The sequence below is a fragment of the Varroa jacobsoni genome, unplaced genomic scaffold (genome assembly GCF_002532875.2).
Source record: "Varroa jacobsoni isolate VJ856 unplaced genomic scaffold, vjacob_1.0 scaffold_338, whole genome shotgun sequence".
Classification (NCBI taxonomy): Eukaryota; Metazoa; Arthropoda; class Arachnida; order Mesostigmata; family Varroidae; genus Varroa; species Varroa jacobsoni.
Window position 1 is genome coordinate 283,041 of NW_019213240.1, and position 18,108 is coordinate 301,148.

Sequence of the window (18,108 nt, forward strand, 5' to 3'; positions counted from 1 at the left end):
GAAGCAAAAAGAATTAGGTCCAATGATGTAGGTCAAAGCATATATAGCAGCTACTTTTGCCGTATCATTAAGCAGGCTCGCCGATATATTTGAGAATCTTCGTATCAATTCCTATATCAATGATACGGTTTCTTCAAGTGCATTTCGATGCAGTGCACCAATAGGTAGTAACTGTTAATTAATCCAATCTGCCACTTGAGGGGCGCACACGTTTAGTATGAACCATATCGTCTATACATACTGTTATATAAAATCTAATCCATCATTTCTGAAGCAAATGACAATAAATAGGGTTTCCATCTGGAATAACAACAGAAACGGATATGTGTATTAAGGCCGGTAGCTTGATGACAATAAGAGCGCACCTACCTGATTCCGAATCGTGCCACGGCGAACCAAGCTCAAGATCGAGCTCGTCCCCATCAACCTCCTCGTCAGCAAGATCCTCAGTGGTGACAGCTATCACTGAATTTTCGGTGTCCACAGCAGCTGCTTCGTCCGACCACAAAGCCACTGATCCTGCTGACGAGCTCGTACTGAACGGTGTAGTATGATCTATTTACGAAACCGCACGAGACACGTAATATATTGAAAAAAGACAGCTTTCATAAGAGATTAGTGTGCATATCCGGTTTTATTATCCGGCCACCCATTTGTGGCGGATTACTTCGATAATATGGGGCTTCAGCTAACAGCCGCAGAACCCTCTAAATACGTTCCGGCTTCGACCCATTGTCGTGAGTGGAATTTGTTTTAACATTATTCCGACTCAAAACAAGGACATTGGTCTATATTATATTCTAGGCTTATTGTGCTTTAGTCTGTTTCATTTGCTTAAAAAATATCAGGCTGATTTTGACATTACTTTTCTCCCATTGGTCGCTTGTCGTTGTTCTCCCTTGTTTTCTGTCTGTCTTGAAAAATAATTGCAGGAATGTATCGTAAAAGTTATAAAGGGTACACAAATTTTCCTGAATGTTTTACTAATTCTACCTGTGATTGTTCGCGGTGGGGTAACATTGCTCGGGTGCGTGGGCGGAGGCCGCATCGTAGATAAAAGTTGAACCCGTGGTGGTCGTTTCGAAGGACGCGTTTTTGCACCTTTTGCCACACCCTTATTATTACCGGGCCGGCGAACTGGGTTTGTTAAACCAGCCACCTGCAGACAGACAGACGAATTCGCTGAATTAACTTTAACCACCTTAACTTAAAACCATCGTTAGGTATGATCCTAAAGTGTGGATGGCCTGGTTTCAAATCAGTTGAAGTAAGTCTATACAAGTAATAACAGTGGATGATGAATTATAAAATAGTACACAAGCATGTTTGTTTTTTAGTTCTATAATAAGCTATTATCTTGTGTACCATATATGAATACAGTACTGTATTCGATTTCGATCTATGTAAATATGCGGCCCTTTATAGGCTACCCAGATCAAGTGGCCGGTAAAGGCAGCATTTATAATACTAGATATCTAGTTCATGATTTTTCGTAGCATGGGAACAATGTTTACCGTTATGGCCTTTAGAAACCAGGTTAAAGACGTCGCAAACAACAGGGTCCATTGTTTACGAAAATATATAGATATTTTTGAATTTCGCTTGATACTGGACAAGCACTCAAGGAATGGACTAATGCCGTAAGATAAATAATTCAGTAATAGTCGCCCATTACGAACATTAATGTTGTCGATAAAACGTTTGACGATTACATTTGAGCAGGTTTTTTTTAATTGCAGGTTCTTACTTGTAAACACACAGGCCGTACAAGGCTGAAGGGCTCTCGGCACTCGCCCAGATTGAATAGACCGCATGTTCTGGAGCCGTCTGTCCAGCCCATAAGTGGAGCACCACTTTCTCCTAACGTATCGAAGAAACGAGAAAGGTCGAAATTATTGCTACCATATTACTTCCACTAAGAACTTATTAGTCGCTGTGGGTACAGAAAAATATTAATCGATAAGATTAATATGCTTTGCATAAACCCACACAACCTAACTTTGCCATTGTCTCATTTTGCTATATATGACCTAACTATGAATCAATAGTTGAACTTTATTTTTTTTTTTACAATATAGTAAAGGTATATAGTTTTCTGTAAAAAAAAAAAACAAAAAAAACACAAATTAGGCCTAACGTATATACTTCTGACATTGAAAAGACGGGACAATAGCAAGGTTGGGTCGTATTGGTTAATGCAAACTTTGGTCTAACCTATAGATAAACCTGACCATAAACATATAGAAAGTTGTCTATCCAGAGCTTTCCATAATGAACTCGCCTGTATTTGGTTTTTGCGAGGAGTTGACGCGCCGATGTAACATGCTGGCTGAGTATTGGTTGTTTTCGTAAGTGTTACTACCCTTTAAATTAGAAATGTAATTATGATGAATATTGTTATTACTATTATCATGAGCGTCGAGTGATCGTTTCCGCCAAATGCGGCTCTCGAGTTCGAACTGCCACAGTTCAGAGCCCTGTTGGGGCCTTGGAGTAGTTGTATTAATATGAATATGGTCGCGCATCGTTCCAGGCCATAACCAGAGAGACTGCGTTCCGTCGCTCCACGTCAGCGCCTATAATTGATTCATGCAAGGAACGAAAGGCCACGCAATAAAACCACTGTCTGGGTAATTCTCAATGTACCTGTTGATACCACGAAGCGAAGCGCGATCTGTTCTCTCTACTTGACCTGACAATTGTTTTGAATCTGATTTTATTCAAAAATAGAAATTCTAGTTAGCAAACCTCATCGCTGGGGCTGGGTTTCGTAGTTTGCGTTGTATGGCTCCATTGATCGACGATGCTCCAACTGAGCTCAGACTGCTCCGTTGAACTTTGCATAAGAAGCGAGCAGTTGCACACTGAAGATGCTGAACCGAAACGCAAGATAAATGTAAGCTTGAGACAAGGACTGTTCGTGACGACAAAGCAGGACAATTAGAAAATCTAAATTTCTTTTCAGGACAATTATCACAAAGTGTGTACACAACGAAAAGGGCTGGCATTAGGATAACAGTGGATTATAGCACCGTCATCTGACTATGTTCAGTTTGAAAGGTATCTTGTATGAGCTCGATTTTCATATATCTTTAAGTTGGTTAACTTGTGTTTTTCAGTTTATACTGTTATTTGTATAATTTGATTACGGAAGATGAAACCGTGAATGCGTGTAGGACTCTTCTCAATCATCTACATCAGTAAGATAGTTATTGATATGCATATCGTGTAGACTTTCTGTCGCCTGATAATTTATATCTTGTCCAATTCATACATCAAAAAATTTTGAACAACAGAGCAAGTTGTTACCATTTCTAGGTCGTTCAATGAGTGCGTACAGCCGTGACCCATTGGACAAGAACCAAGAGTACAGTCGTGTCTCTGGACTGATCGAGTAGTTCAACGGCAGTGAGTTCGTGGTGGAGACGATCACCTAGAGACCACAAACATCAAAAATACGCCAATGATTGCGGCAAAACATACATGTACCAGAGAAAATAGCGTAGCTATTCCTTACTCCTTCGCCCATCGCCAGTTAGCGTTGTTATAAAGTGTTGATAAGAGCATTAGATCCACGTACCATACAGTATTTGGCTCGAACATTCATTATACGAGCTTATACAGGACCGCCATAACGCAAGCTGTTTGATGAACGCAATAGCTGCTACCAAAAAAAAAACGACATTTTATGGAGACCAGACAAAACGTATGCACAAACTGAAGGGAGAGAACTTCCTGAGGTACTAAAGGCGTCGTTAGATTAACATCTGTCTCGGCGGCTCCGCCATAGACAAACGCATAAGTGTTTGCCTAGCAACTTAGAAGGTAACCGCTATCTTGCCAGGGGTGAGCTCAGTTGTGCTTTCGGCTCATCGCAGAGAGGTCGTCTAAGCGCGTCCATTGCAGATGTAGTTGCTAAGGATCACGGGAGCATAGCAAAGAACCCGAACGACAATGCAAAACCCTTACAAATAATTTAAAGTTGTCTATGTAGGCTGCCATGTCTAGCAGTTCGTGGCAAGGTAAGGAAGCAGTTCGCGATGTTCCTTTGCCTTATTTGCGTACAGATGGACACACTTTTATTTCAAACGAACCTTAGCTTATTATTGAAGAGGACAAAAAATATGAAAAGGCTAAAAAGGACGCATTGCAATTATAGACAATCGCGTGACCTCTTCAGTACAAATTGACTCATAGCGAAAGTGCTCGTAAATTTGTGTGCTATATGTAACAGCTTTGACAATGTCTGGATTTTACGTAGCTAAAAGCAAATAGTAACGGTATATTATATGGTCATGCGAAAAAATATTTTTTATAAAAATAATTTGTCATGTCGTCGGGCATATCGGAAAAAAGACAGTTGGATATAATGATTGGGTCTAGCTGACCCGCCCAATTAAGCGCACGTCTATGCTCAGTCACGATACGAAGTTATAAACAAATATTTGACTAGAAATGATTTGATACGATGACTGCCTATGTAACTAGCGCTTGAGTAGAAACTACCGACATTATGTTGCATGCTTTTGGTAGATGTGTTGAATACTCTATAGAAAAAAAAAAAAAAAAAACCCTGTTTCCCATTGTTGAGAAACAATAGCATGCGTTACATATAAGTCATTGATCTTCTTTTCAGCTTCTTTACGCTTCTGTTTTGGCAAACGGTTTCAGTGGACACACAGCCGATGTCCACTGGCGTACGTTGCGTACGTGCATATCTGTATGCTTACAGGTACAGAGTTTCATTAGAATAGGCCTAATTTCGCTGCTTTCAAATAGTTTCATTATTAAGGTTTAGAGGTTTTTGTGAAATCACCTTAATCTCACGTCAATACGCAAATACTCCATATCTGACAAGGATTGCTAACAGTAACCTGGCTTTGCATGCTTCCGCCATATTACACCACCAAAATTACGATACGTTGTTAGTGGGTTTCAGGTGTAGCACAGAACGGTCAGGATGCTGTGAGGTTATGAAATTTCATCATGGTTTAGGCCTAATCATTAGGTGTCGAAGAGAACTAATTTGAAATGGTCGATGTAGAGGAAATTACCAACGCTGTACAACACGAATTATCTCATAGCCCATTTTTTATTATTAAGAGTGCTTTTTAATAATCCGCAAACGCTATATAATTGTTACTTCATCTGACGCTTATCCGTACGCTTGACTTCCTTCCACATAGCCGGGCTATATAAATGTGCACTGTGATAACGATACGTCGATCGACAGCGGCTGAGAACACGGATGGCTCCGGTGGAGTAGATCTGTCGATAGGCGAGCCATCAAAGGATTTAAAATTTCAGCATCGTTGAAACATGTTTTTATGGTTCTTTTCAAGAAGAAACTACCTATAGTAGTATAATCCCTTATAGCTATTGCAAACCCTGCCTTTTTAGCCACTACGGCCAGTTCCAATTCATAGTGAGTTCCGGTGAAGCATCGACTAGTACAGTTCGTTAATGAAGCTCTAAGGCAATACTTATTGGAACCTTAACGGTATCTTTGTTCTATGAAAACCTTAGCCTTTTGCCTGATTCAGAGTTTTTGTCACGTGCTCGCTTAGCAGATGTCTGTATAGGAGGATATCAGCCAACAGGTTTCAGCTTAATCCTAACGAACAACCAGCGGTAGCGTATGCTACTATTGTTCCATTAATTTTCCGAGAGGACAATGGGAAAAATGATCAACATAAATTTTTATCCATTGAGCGGTGATGAGGCAAAGGTCCCTCAGCTCATGAAGGCTAAGATACAAGAGACGCTTCCATGATTCATTAGATGGTTGATTAATTGAATGGCATCAAACTCGTTGGAGGAAATCAAACTGTTACGTATCCCTCAGCTTGCAAAAACACTTATTACAGTATGTAACTAGTAGGAAAACTACTTCTATGCTTTTAAACAGCTTGTTCGCAGATAGATGCAAACACATGTGTATATCTGTTCAAACTATAAATACTTCCTATTACATATTTTGTGATGTTTTTGGTTGGCGAGTTTGACGAGAGCAGATTATATTATGAGGGAAACGACATGGCTGGGAAGACCGTTTCTGTGGTAAACGATGCCAACATTTTTTCATCAACTCTACGTAAACTGAAGAACGAAACGACGTTTCGGGCAGTAATCTCGAAACCGTTGAGCACTTGTGAAGCGTTTAGAGGCAAAGGTCGCTTACTTTTTTAAGCTCTACGCAATGGGCACAAGCTTAAATATCCGAAGGTAATTATTTTTACTTATAGTTAGTACTCACATGGAATATGAAAGTTGATAATAATTTTAGCTAAAGACTGCGTGGTGGTAGTAGATGGAAACAATTTCAACAGTATAACAGAGTAAGTATCGTAAAAGGGTGATTTATACATATTGGGCGATATAACTCTAACAGTAATAGGATGCGTTAATTTGAATTGGATAATGAGAGAACCGAGGCTTTTTTTTTTTTTTTTTTTTATCGATATTTATTAGAATTAAAGCATTTAAATGCTTAACAGTCAGCGTTTGTAGAAGAGTCGCCAGACTTCATTTCCAGCTGAACAAGTTCGCCTTTAAACTCGTTCCCGCTTGAAGCCACTGGGGCAGAATCATGTTAGATTTCATCCAGTGCCTTTTTTTACAAAATTTATGGATAAAGATTTGAGCCTTGATAATCATAGTCGACCGACGTATAGGGGTGCTTCTTTACTAGACAGACCGATCGATTGGCGACAACTAACAATTAGATCGGTGTTTTGAATCGGGTGTCGTCTTTGTTCCGAAAAGAGGTGACTAATGGCGTAAAACCATAGAACGAATTTGGAGAAGACTCGCTTCCTGTGTGCCCTGTAATATATTGTTAGTATTAATGGTAATTCAGAGTAAAAACTAGATTAAATTAACATGCCCATTTAATTTGAAAAAATTACTCATGAATTTTTGTTCCATTAAAAAGTTTAATGAAGTTTACTAACCTTCAACGAGCGGGTATCATGTCGTAAAAGATGTCTTTTGATTGCCGAATACACGTGCACGGCCCCTTTGTAACACCAGACGAGTTTAGCATCTTCAGGTCGAGACTCCGCTTCCGTTCCACTCAGGTTCCACCATCTATAGAAGATAGACCATATACGGACATAATAATTATAGAAGTATTAAAGCATGCCCCCCAGATTATAGCGTACTTATCCCAATTCTCACTCCATCAACGTTTGCAGCTTACTCTCTATGTATCTATCTCGTAAAAGCTCTAGGGGGGAGGGATTTGCTCTGAACGGTCGCTAGTCGGAGCAATTATCCAGTATCGGAACCAGGAAGAAAGGTCACAAGGGAGCTGAGGCTTCGACCTTCCTGATACGGATATGTTTCAAGTAAGCCTAATGTAACTGGACAATTACTCAACGTGGACCTTAAGCGAATCATATTGCTCGCATATCTCTTTATGCAGCTAGGTACCCCAGACCCACCGCTTCGTCTGCATCTTTGTAAACTTGTTGGGTACCTAACGTGTTAACTAATTCCTGCGTCATTACTCTCGATAGTTACGCGATTTTCTCTACGCATTTTTAGGTAAATTTTAAGGAGTTTCATCACACATATAGTGAGCCCAAGCAGCATACTTTAACAACGAGTTCTGCCGAACGAATAGGCAAAACAGGTATGAAAACTGCCAAATCAGCGTTAGGAGACACCAATATCGCTTGGTCACTAACCAAGCTGACTCAATTACGCAGTATCTCACAACGTTGAGCTCGGTAAACTGTCGAAGACTTTTCTATCGTGTACACTTCTCTTTCAGGTCTCATTCTCTCCAACTACGAAGACCAGTAATTTCTTCACCTAGCATCATATTTTTGCCCATGTGGGAAATTCATTTAAGTTCACAGTCAAAATTCGACGATACACATAAACCATTTGGCACGAAACAACGACAATTAGGGAAGTGTCAATAACGCGATTTAGACTTGTGGACTTGCCCATTAGGTCAACTGTGTATTGTCTCATTTTGTCATTATCATCTTCTTGTAGGCGATAGTATAAAAAGTCAAAATGACCCATTTTCGAGAAAGTCATATTTGCTTTTTTTTTTTTTCGAGATTCTTTTCTACATCATAAACCTTACTCAGACTATGGTCACGAGCATTTTTTTGTGAACGCCTTTAGGAAGCGCTGTTTATGCAAAGATTGATCCGGTTTAGTGTGCAGTCTGCTTCCGTGGGTAATCTACGTTTTCGACTACTAACACTCTGGGGGAAACAATTCTACCAGACACAAATATCACAGTCCACACAATCATAGTAACTTAAATAGTATACGAACACCCTCTGCAATTCTAAACTATACAATAGAATGTCAGTGTACGTTTTCTTCGTGCCTATTTGCACGATACATGGACTCTACTAGTAGTAACAGGTACATTAGATTGTGTCATGCATCCACTGCTGCATAGTATCCCAGCCATCGATTTCTACTTCTGTGCCGGTCTTTGCTAACTCCGAGGAGCAGCGCGACTAGCCTACTTTTATCCATCACATTCGACGAACTAGTACCGGTAGAACCCAGAGACCCGTGCCGTGCGAGTGATCTAAAGTGAGTCGGCCTAGGGACGTTGCGCGAACGGAGTTGAGGCTTGTGGGTAAGTCTGGAGCTTTTGCCCCTAGCTATCTGGTTTGCAATTGAAATACCTAGGCTGTCCTAAGCTCTTCTGAGCTACGTCAACTTTTACCGTGGGGCTATCAAAATCGAGACTGGCAGAGTTCAAACCGACACATGCATGAATAATGCTTTCCATTGTGCTCTGATAATCTTTGCCATCTCGATTAACTTCTTTCCAAATCCCATCTCCAATCTTTTCTCAGTCACACGTAAGATGATTCTCTAATATAACGGTAGCGAGAAGCAACGAATCTGATTTCTGGGCTGCTCGAGACTCCAAGCAAATGAAGCTAGGGTCAAAATCAACGGCGCTAATAGGCGTGACTGAGGCAGACGAAGTTTGCCATTAGGCTGAACTAACTTTCAGAGATCTTGCAAAATGCTTGCGATTCGAAACGTGATGTTTTAAGGCCAGAAGCTGATCGTTGTCCCATAGGGATAATACTTACCAGATAAATCTTGCGCGAGATATAAGGTTCTTTCCACCATTCGTAATATTAGCACGTATTTTTTCTATACACGGATAGTTTTCCTCGATGTATGCCGAACTAACTTTCAATAAGTAGATAACCTGGATATGAACAACTCACATGTAATTATTTAGGTCAATATACATATTGAGCTAAATAATTGCTATAAAATTTTAGATAACGAAGATAGTAATTTTACGCGGATCAGCTCATGCGATTTATCCGAAATTATTCCTACATAATTACTTCCGTAGATAGAAACTCTGCTGTCCTTAAACTTTTCGCCACACTCCTAGCATAAAGTTGCTAGCATTTTTTTTTTTATAATACCGTACTACTTCTACTGCTAGTGTGTATAGCAGTGGTAGTAATCAAAGTAATCAGTGACTTCGTCAAGGGGTGTAATTTGGCTGTTTCTGATCCATGGCACTGAGTTGTTACGCACCACCCTGTTACGAGAAGCCGGCCTTACCGCCGCGGATGGGTTTGGGCGTGCCAGGTGTCATTTCCCTCATTGCCATTGAATCGCGTAGCAAGACGGCCACATCAACGACCGCCGCGCTGCCTTAGCCTGTGCCAGCCAACGTGGTTACAATTATCGCTGGCGAAATTATGGATCCAACTCAGAAAAGCACTAGCTACCCGTCCTGTGCTTGAGAAGGAAGTGGATAAAGTACCCAACGAGTGGAGTGGTTTTCTCTCAACCTCACGACATAAAGTCCCAGTCGAGCGAGGAAATACGGAAACACGATGAAGAAAGAAGGAGGGGTCTCGAGAACCAGAATTGTTGTTGTCGCCGTCAGCATTGTTTTTGACAGCTCTCGTTTCGAGAAAGAAAGGGGTATCATTAGCGGTTGGGGTACTTCCTAGCTTTCCCAGCTATTTTCCTTCAAGAGAAAGGGAACCTTTGAAGGCCTAACTATTAATGTATATAATATATGTGCGGTCACATGATATTGATCTAACCAACTGCTGGCGCATCCATCCACTGTCGCCATACTAGCTATTCCTTGCTGTTCCGACCTTCTCGTTTGGTAGTATGCCCTACAGTGAAGCGTTTTCGCAGTACGGGCAAACGGGATACCAAAGCAAACTATTATATTCTATCGCACATCATTTGCCTCCTCACTCGGCTTTCCAAGCAGTAGCCACTTTTCCATCATGAACTTTGCAAGCACTACACACTCGAAAGAATGCCCTTGTCCTTCAGCCTCCCCCATATCGCTCCCTGCGTTTGCCCTCGAACCATAAAGATGGCCCACTTGCCACCCCAGCGCCGCGCAATTTGGCCCGTCCACCAAATTCCCGTATTCCTTGCTTCGTTCGCCCTCAGCTAGCAGCCTTGTTTCCCAGCTGCCTTCTCGGCCAATCGGATCTAACGTCTTCTTGAATATGCCCGTGGGACAGATTCTGCGTCCGCGTCTTTGAACCGGGCGAGCTGTCCGAAAGCCTTGGCCCGAACGAAGGAACAAACGAAGGCAAGTGCGAAGTGGAGGAAAAGTTTGGTTTAAGCAGAAGAAAACGGCGACGCAGCTGCAAACTTTCGGTAGAAAGTCCAAACGCCTGCAGGAGTCGCACAGGCAGCGGTGAAAGTCGCCTTTCAGCTAAAACGGTAAGGGACTTTACTTAAGGACAAGGGAGACAACACCTTTACAAGAAAGGCGGTGAGATGCGAAAATGAGCCTTAGCTATGATGCCGTTAACCCTGCTGATAATATTTTACCGACGATGAAAAATCGACAGGGAGGAAACGGTAATTAAAACAAAAGTGCATTTGTGACGATTTCAAAAGTACGGTCTGGGAGTGCTGCTCGCTTAAAACAAATCAAAGGTCTAAAATGCAGACAGCAAACATAATGTAATATGTAGCTGCTTTTCCATCCCATCGGGGGGTCGGGTTTTCAGACTCTGCCACCCACACCTTTGATAAAAATGTCTTCCTCTCAAGAGATTGTTCGGTGCCGAGTTTCCGAAAAGGTAGTTGGCCTATTGTTTAAAAGTTCCCCTTACACTGGGACATATATTAATTCTGCTTTTTACAAACAGGGGCTACCTTTTGGTGGGCCGCAAACTAAGTGGCGTTTACTTAACGTTTTCAAATTAAACCTACTTTGCTGAGGCGCGATGGTAGACCAGAACGGACGAAGCATTGGCTACTGCAATGACTTGATCTGTAGGAAGTTCGCAGCGGACCTTCCATCCATCAACAAACGATGATACTAACGTTGAGCGGAGTTCAGTCCAGCCACCTAAGCAGAATTAGAAGAACCAAACAGAACAAATGCTTAGAATTAGGGTCAGGACATTTTCGCGTCAGTGATAAAACCAGGCTATCAGGTATTTCAAACTATATATATATATATATATATACTTCAGTTATCCTTGTTTTCAGGCGACAGATATATAGGTAAAGTTGCAGTATTCTGATTGCCAAATTCGAGGCTGTCAACCTGTCTGAAAAGCAAAGGGCCCTAGGGGAATATACGTTTTGTTGCCTGTTAAATGATTTCGTGTGAGAGGAAATAGGATATGTTTGCGCTCGTATGTCGATATAGCGGAGCTTTCGTGTAGGTAAGGTTGAGAGGAGCTAGAACGTAGCAGCATGACCGTTATAAAATAAATTCTTCCATTGCAATACATTTCGACAATGAATCTATTTGAATGATAATCTATCTGGTTGGCGTAAAATGGAAGATCTGACAATTTTAACCTTCGCACGTTCTAGCTACGATTGTAAGCATCACACAACAACAACACTGAACAATCGGCGGGTTGATAATAAGAATGTCATATGCGTCGCTTTAACTGCCCCTATCGGAACTTTTTTGCATTACTCCAGTGTTTTATTTTCAATTATCTTAAACTGCGTCTCTCCGCTCTTAAACGCGAACCAGCCCCGTATTCACAATCCCTACTTATATTTCCTACAGGTATAGCAAAAATAACAAGTACGACAGTGATAAACGTAATTCAGCGCGGAGTTATTCTCTTAAATGTACGGTCCTTATATTTGGATGGAGGGTACATAGCAAAAAGATCAGAATTGCTACCTAATTTCGGCTTAACCCATAATAGCCTCAATAGATGCCAATACATCTGCATCGAAATTATGCCCCAGTACAGAAAGGCCGCTCGAAGTACGAGAAGCGATCATTGCATATTTCGATCGTGGTGCACGTGGGGGTCAGACCCCAGAGGGCACCGACACCGACATCCGGTTTCTTGACGGGCAGTGGAAAGTAGGAAAGAATATAATCAGCGGAATCATAAGTGTCTAGACCTTAATTAAAATTGCATAAAGCAAATGCCGTCTTCAGTCGTGCCGTATTTCTCTGCCAACACGCTAGCTCCTCCTAGGAATTTGGATGTTAAGTGGCTATTCATTTTCCAGGTATTAGCAGGATGGTAAAAGGGGCGAAATCAACGAATATTCATTGTGGCTACAATTGATTTAATATATATTCTTTTCGGAGCAGGTGTCACAACCGAAGGCAGTAGTATTTGCTCGGCTTAGATCGCCTCAGATCTCAGATCTGAGGCAAAGTTACTCTATGCTACGAACTTCGTCGACAGTTCGAAAAAGTTATGAATGAATCCAATGAAAATGCAAATAACTGCAACACACGAAAAATGTAAAGCGTTTCCTTCAATCTAAAAAATGTCGCGTACATTACACGAATAGCATACTAACTTTGCCATTGCACGCGACGGCTGATGTCGGATAAATCAATTTTTCGCATCGACATCTTCCGCTTTGTACGTGCAGCCTGAGTCACTGTCGTCCCTGAAACTTACGACGCCCGCACAAAATGCTGTCTCCGGAACGAGCGAACTACGAAAATTCGACGACACACATAGCTCCCCCTCTTCCTCCCCGAGGCTGCTTCCTGTACTCAGCAATGTTGGATAGAACATAGTCACTTATCGCCAACGCTCGATAGTGAGCTACAATGAATAGGATAAAGGAACGTCCGGTCGATAGAGAAAAAGTTGGTTTACAAAGACCACTGTCAAAAAGGTCTCTCATAAGATGACTAATTTCAAGGGAGGCTGCGGGGCTGATTATAGAGGCGTTCGGCATACTTACCGTTAAATGCAAAACTACCTATACACTTACGACAACATTGATTATATTGAGCGTGCCGAATACGATTGCCTATTCGTACGGGATGAAAATTCTAAACTTCAAATGTTAAAAAACCTTAATGGTAAACAGAATATAGTTCAACGGGCGACCAACTTCAGCAAAAACTTAGGTTAGAATTAAGTTATCAGCGTTCAATAAAATAGGTTTTTCTCACTTAGTGATTGACGCGTGAACGAAAATATAACAAATTTATTGCAAATAAAAAAGATCGCGTGCTTCAAATAAGCATGTAATTTTTCGGCTTTCCTTGTTTTACCTATTGGTCTTTTTTTGATTTATCAGAAACCAAATATCATTAGTATAGATCATGAAATTATAATTTTTTATTCTTTCTATCGTATGTGGCTAAATGTTTTAAGCTAGAGAAGTCATTCCATCGACTGTAGACTCAAAAAAAACGTCGACAAAAAAATAGCTGCTGCTGCTCTTTACGGCGCAAGCGGATAATAACCCTACATGTCTATGCTAGGTAAAAAAGGATGAGCTAGTCAGTTACTATACCATTACCTGAGTCAGCTTGGTGTACCCAGACAGAGCTGTTGCTAAGCGCGTAATACGTCCGTGAGGTTTCGGCACGGTAACCGCTCCAAGGCAACAGGCGACAAGGTAAGGCCACGTCTTTGCCGGGTCGAACATGAGAAGCCCCCTGCCTATTCGAAACTTGCCCTGCTCCACCTTGTCGACTATGATGGCCTGTAGTCGTAGGTAACGTTACAGCTACCGCCTTGGTGATGCCTGTTGAGCTTGTCACTGGAAAGGGAGCGAAGTGCTGTTGTAGTATAGGGTTGGAGCTAGAAGCAACTCTGCATGGCGAATTGCACAAGGATTTTTATTATCATTTTTGTGCAACTGAACCTATTTTCAGTAGTCCATTGGATATTTGAAGGATTAAATAGGACCATCTATATATAGTCTATACTGATTATCTTCTGTTCAAAAAATTGCCGTCGACACAGGTAATGTTAGTCGTAAAATAGTAAATAATAATAATAATAATAAAAAAATAAATCTATCGAAAAACTATATTAATGATAATATGCCCTAACAATAAAAATTTTTTTTTCTCTTATGCTGGCGACCTTCTTTGTCACCACTAATCGATTAACAATAAGTGCTTGAAATTTATAGGCATTAGTCTTCTTAGTATGTCAATGGCAGTTACATCACTCCGCGTATTATAGAGCATGATACTATAGAAATCGAGCGATGACTTGCGGAAACTTGTCAAACTTTCGAAGGTCTAACAATATCCAGATTATTAACTGCTTGCTTCCAAATGAATTAGATTATTGATAAATTGATTTACACTAGAAGACGTAGCATAGCGTTTCTAGTTATTTTCTTTTTTTATTAGGTTCGTTTTGTCGCCTTCGGGCCGTAATCTGAGGAACTGAGCTTTTGCACCTTAAGCGCTCCGCGCGACCACCATCCTTAAATTGATTCCACGATCCTTAGCCTAAACCAGTATGATAACAGTGGAAGACAACACGCAAGCATGATCGCTATCGAGGCAAAACAACGAGCTCGATCTATATCTACCAAAATATCATAGTCTGCATCCGTACTACTGGCTTGGTTTTTATCTGTTGTTGCGAGTTGACACAAACGCGTTGCAGGTTCGCCTTCCTCTCCCCAAAACGCTAAAAAAAACTGGCTGGGTAGCTGGCTGGCTGGCTGGCCAGTCAGTTATTTTATATCGCCCGTCTTTGTGTTATTAAATCAACCAGTCTACAGCTTGTTTGTTTTTTTTTTTTTAGTAACCTATTATATTCAACGAATATGTATGTATCTGTGCATTTCAAGAAGGACATGCTTTCTCTAGGTTTACATCGAGTAAACAAAACTGCTTTCAAGATTGATTTTTCCCTAACTTTTCTATAATTAGATATGAAATTTTATTAGTTAGCAGAATATATATATATAGTATTGTCAATGAGGGAATACGCTCCTTTACTAGGTATCAGTCTAGCTCATCATTGAGTCTTATGCTTTAGGCTTCAAATGATTATGTGTTTCAAATCTCACAATAGCTAAACGGTCATTTGCTTGACATTTACGAGAGTCTCATTTTACCTGGCAAGATTAGGTTGTTATTTAACTTTTCCATACTCTTCCATTCCATCGTAGATTACCGTGCCGAGCTCAGTGGTAGCTTCATTCAGTTTCCAACCGGTCACTGACGTTTAACCATGAAAACTAGATATAGCAGACATAACCAGTCACGGCTGCGTGTGCTGTCGCTGCTGATCATTACAATCATGCATTTAACACTGATAAGCGTGCTAAGAAACCAATCATCATCATCATCTGAACTGCCTGCTGCCATATCCCGCGTTGTTCATCTAGGGACATGTGTGAGCGGCCGACGGGAACGCATTCACACCGATAAGGGACTCTACTCTGTGAGCTCAGGATTTTGTTGGGTTCTTGCGGGAGTGACGATATGGTGACAGCGGCTAGAAGCAAAATATTTAGCACGAGGAGAAACTACTCATACGAGAGAGAGAGAGAGAGAGAGAGAGAGAGAGAGAGGCATTGGGATCGAACGACCCAGCGCCTCCGCTGTGCATATACATGTAATGGAGGATATTGTGCGATGACCATTGCCTGAGCTTTCTCACTGCCGTGCGTAGCATGGAGCCTAACAGCGGCACCAGCTGCTGCCCCATTTAATACCTTAGTCTGCTGGACGTTAGCGTTGTCCCATTAAGCCTTTAATCTACACCTTTTGCCTTCTCTATAAAATATCCGTGATTTGTCAGCAGCGTCAACTAGCCAATGATGTTGCCTAGGCTAGCAGCACTGCCCGCCGGCAAACTGCACCAGTTGGGCACGATAACTCTAGCATTGCCGCTGCCCTTGAATGACTGCTGAAACCCTGTGCTCCGAAAGAGGACTCAGGGGATCGCAAACACATACGCCCTTAAGAGGTAAAGCAAGTAGAAACGAATTTCCTTAAGTTAAGGGATCGCAGAGACAATAAACATTGCGCCTAGCACATAATATGGGGCGAAGAAGTCGGTTGTGTTGAAGCAGTGTGCGGAGATGCTTAAAATGCTTAATATTGGAGCTTATATATGCGGGATAATCGGCTGTGGTTGAGAAGACAACTAACCTCAGTGGGTCTTGTTAGGCTCAGAAGGAGAATTTGAAGGGACAGCGAAAGGAAAAATAAGGTTTAGCACTTAAACAATGCTACAATGTATAGCAATAAATCTGATCATTAAACGAGTAATGTAAATGTTTGCTCGAACTCAAATTAGCATATTGCTACATAAGCGGGCTGGCCCAGGTTGTTCTGACAATATATAGGGCTTGTCTCTGAAGACTTTTTACTTTTTTCGTTTTTCTTTTCCTACCTGCTAATCGGACAACATGAGAACTGCTACTGGCAGTAAAAACGATGTAGAGATTTCGAATAGTGATCTACACACGTCTGTACGACCGATACACACTGGCTTTTCTGCATGGTCATCATTAAAAAGGCAACCGTGTCATATGTACGTCGTACGACAGAGACGTCTTGTTTGTCTGGTATCGGTTGCCAAACAGTTCCGTTTGTCTCAGACTTGCACAGTCACGTTACTAGCGTCTAATTCTGAACTCTTTCTATTGATAGGTTGTCCAACACGTCACGGTGGAATACGCAGCGCTTGAGAGTCAAGTTAGCAAATTTCAGCGTCTGTCATTGCATCGTACGTGTGGATGCGTCTGCCCGCCCAGCTCGTCTCTTTCCTTCTATACAGCTGCGTGCCATTGCGTGCCAATGTGTTAGTTGGACACTTGTCCGTCCTGTGGGAAGGATCACAAATCATTTTATGCCTTCTGGACGAACCCTCCCGGGCCACTCTGGCACAACCTGGCAGCTAAAGCGGAATATGCGCTCACTTGCAGCAGGAACAGAGCTCTGCCACCAAGCGCCGCGGAAACATTTCTAAGTACCTAGATTTGATTTATCTTTTTGTATCTTTACCGAAAAAATCTATAACGACCCGCTATAAATGTAACGTTATAAATGTTTTAGTTCATTTATATATTCATTGCACTGACAGCGGTCTTACCGGACTGAATCCGAGTTGCTTGCATACACAACAACTCTCGGCGGCGGTTTGGCGTCATTGCGCACCATATTGGCCACAGACCATAGTTCACTATAGTGCGGTCATGTAGATACCGAACAAACTGAACAACTACCTGACTATCTCCGACTCGGATCCGTGTTATTGTCAGACCACGCTGAAAAACCATTGATTATGGACGGAGGAACCCCATGTGTTGAACGCCAATCCAGTCACCAGATGATTCCGGGCAAACAGAACCTTGTCCTGATATGGTTTTATTATTTTCAGCCTTTACGAAGATTTTTCTGAAGCAAATAATTAGCGGTGCGTTTATTTGAAGTTGGATCCTCTTGGAAATGGGATTCTGAGATTACTGCTACGAAGTTCTGCCACAAAACGCCTATTCTACCTTATTGAAATCAGCATTTGATACGATTAACTCTCGGTGACTCTTATTGGCTTTCCAATAGAGCCACAAAGCGTACAGCTTCTCCAATGCGTCTGATCTTAGTAACGTTGGAAGGACTAGAATCATTACGTTTGATTCACGGGCAACTGCTTAAGTTGTGAATGTTTATGTCAGTGTAAAATTGTCGCCTCTACGATTGGTAACGACTATTCGCACATCAAAAACACTTATGCAGAAACCAACGATGCCCACACGCATTAGGAACCCGGCCTGATTTTTATACTTTGTGCATGCGTTTACAAATTACGTTACATGATTTACAGAACGGCTTAACACGTATATTAGGGAAAGTGGCCGGCCGAGGTGGCCGAGTAGAGCTCTCAGTAC

At 41.6% G+C, this 18,108-nt stretch overlaps 1 protein-coding gene across 6 annotated transcripts in view; it reads right to left on the reverse strand.

Moving 5' to 3' along the window:
* Window positions 1–18,108, reverse strand: part of LOC111259475 (uncharacterized) — a 73,026-nt gene that overhangs the window by 2,153 nt on the left and 52,765 nt on the right. For 4 of the 6 annotated variants that reach the window (XM_086967924.1, XM_086967923.1, XM_022831525.2 and 1 more), the window contains 9 exons: window positions 13,759–14,001; window positions 11,215–11,353; window positions 6,954–7,089; window positions 3,310–3,433; window positions 2,749–2,873; window positions 2,282–2,576; window positions 1,748–1,860; window positions 994–1,159; window positions 370–555 (listed from right to left, as the gene is read on the reverse strand). In XM_086967924.1, the coding sequence (XP_086824050.1) occupies window positions 370–555; window positions 994–1,159; window positions 1,748–1,860; window positions 2,282–2,576; window positions 2,749–2,873; window positions 3,310–3,433; window positions 6,954–7,089; window positions 11,215–11,353; window positions 13,759–14,001 (1,527 nt within the window). Of the gene's footprint in view, window positions 1–369; window positions 556–993; window positions 1,160–1,747; window positions 1,861–2,281; window positions 2,577–2,748; window positions 2,874–3,309; window positions 3,434–6,953; window positions 7,090–11,214; window positions 11,354–12,795; window positions 12,992–13,758; window positions 14,002–15,324; window positions 15,666–18,108 lie in introns of those variants that run through there. The other 2 variants (XM_022831530.2, XM_022831532.2) reach the window with 2 other exon arrangements.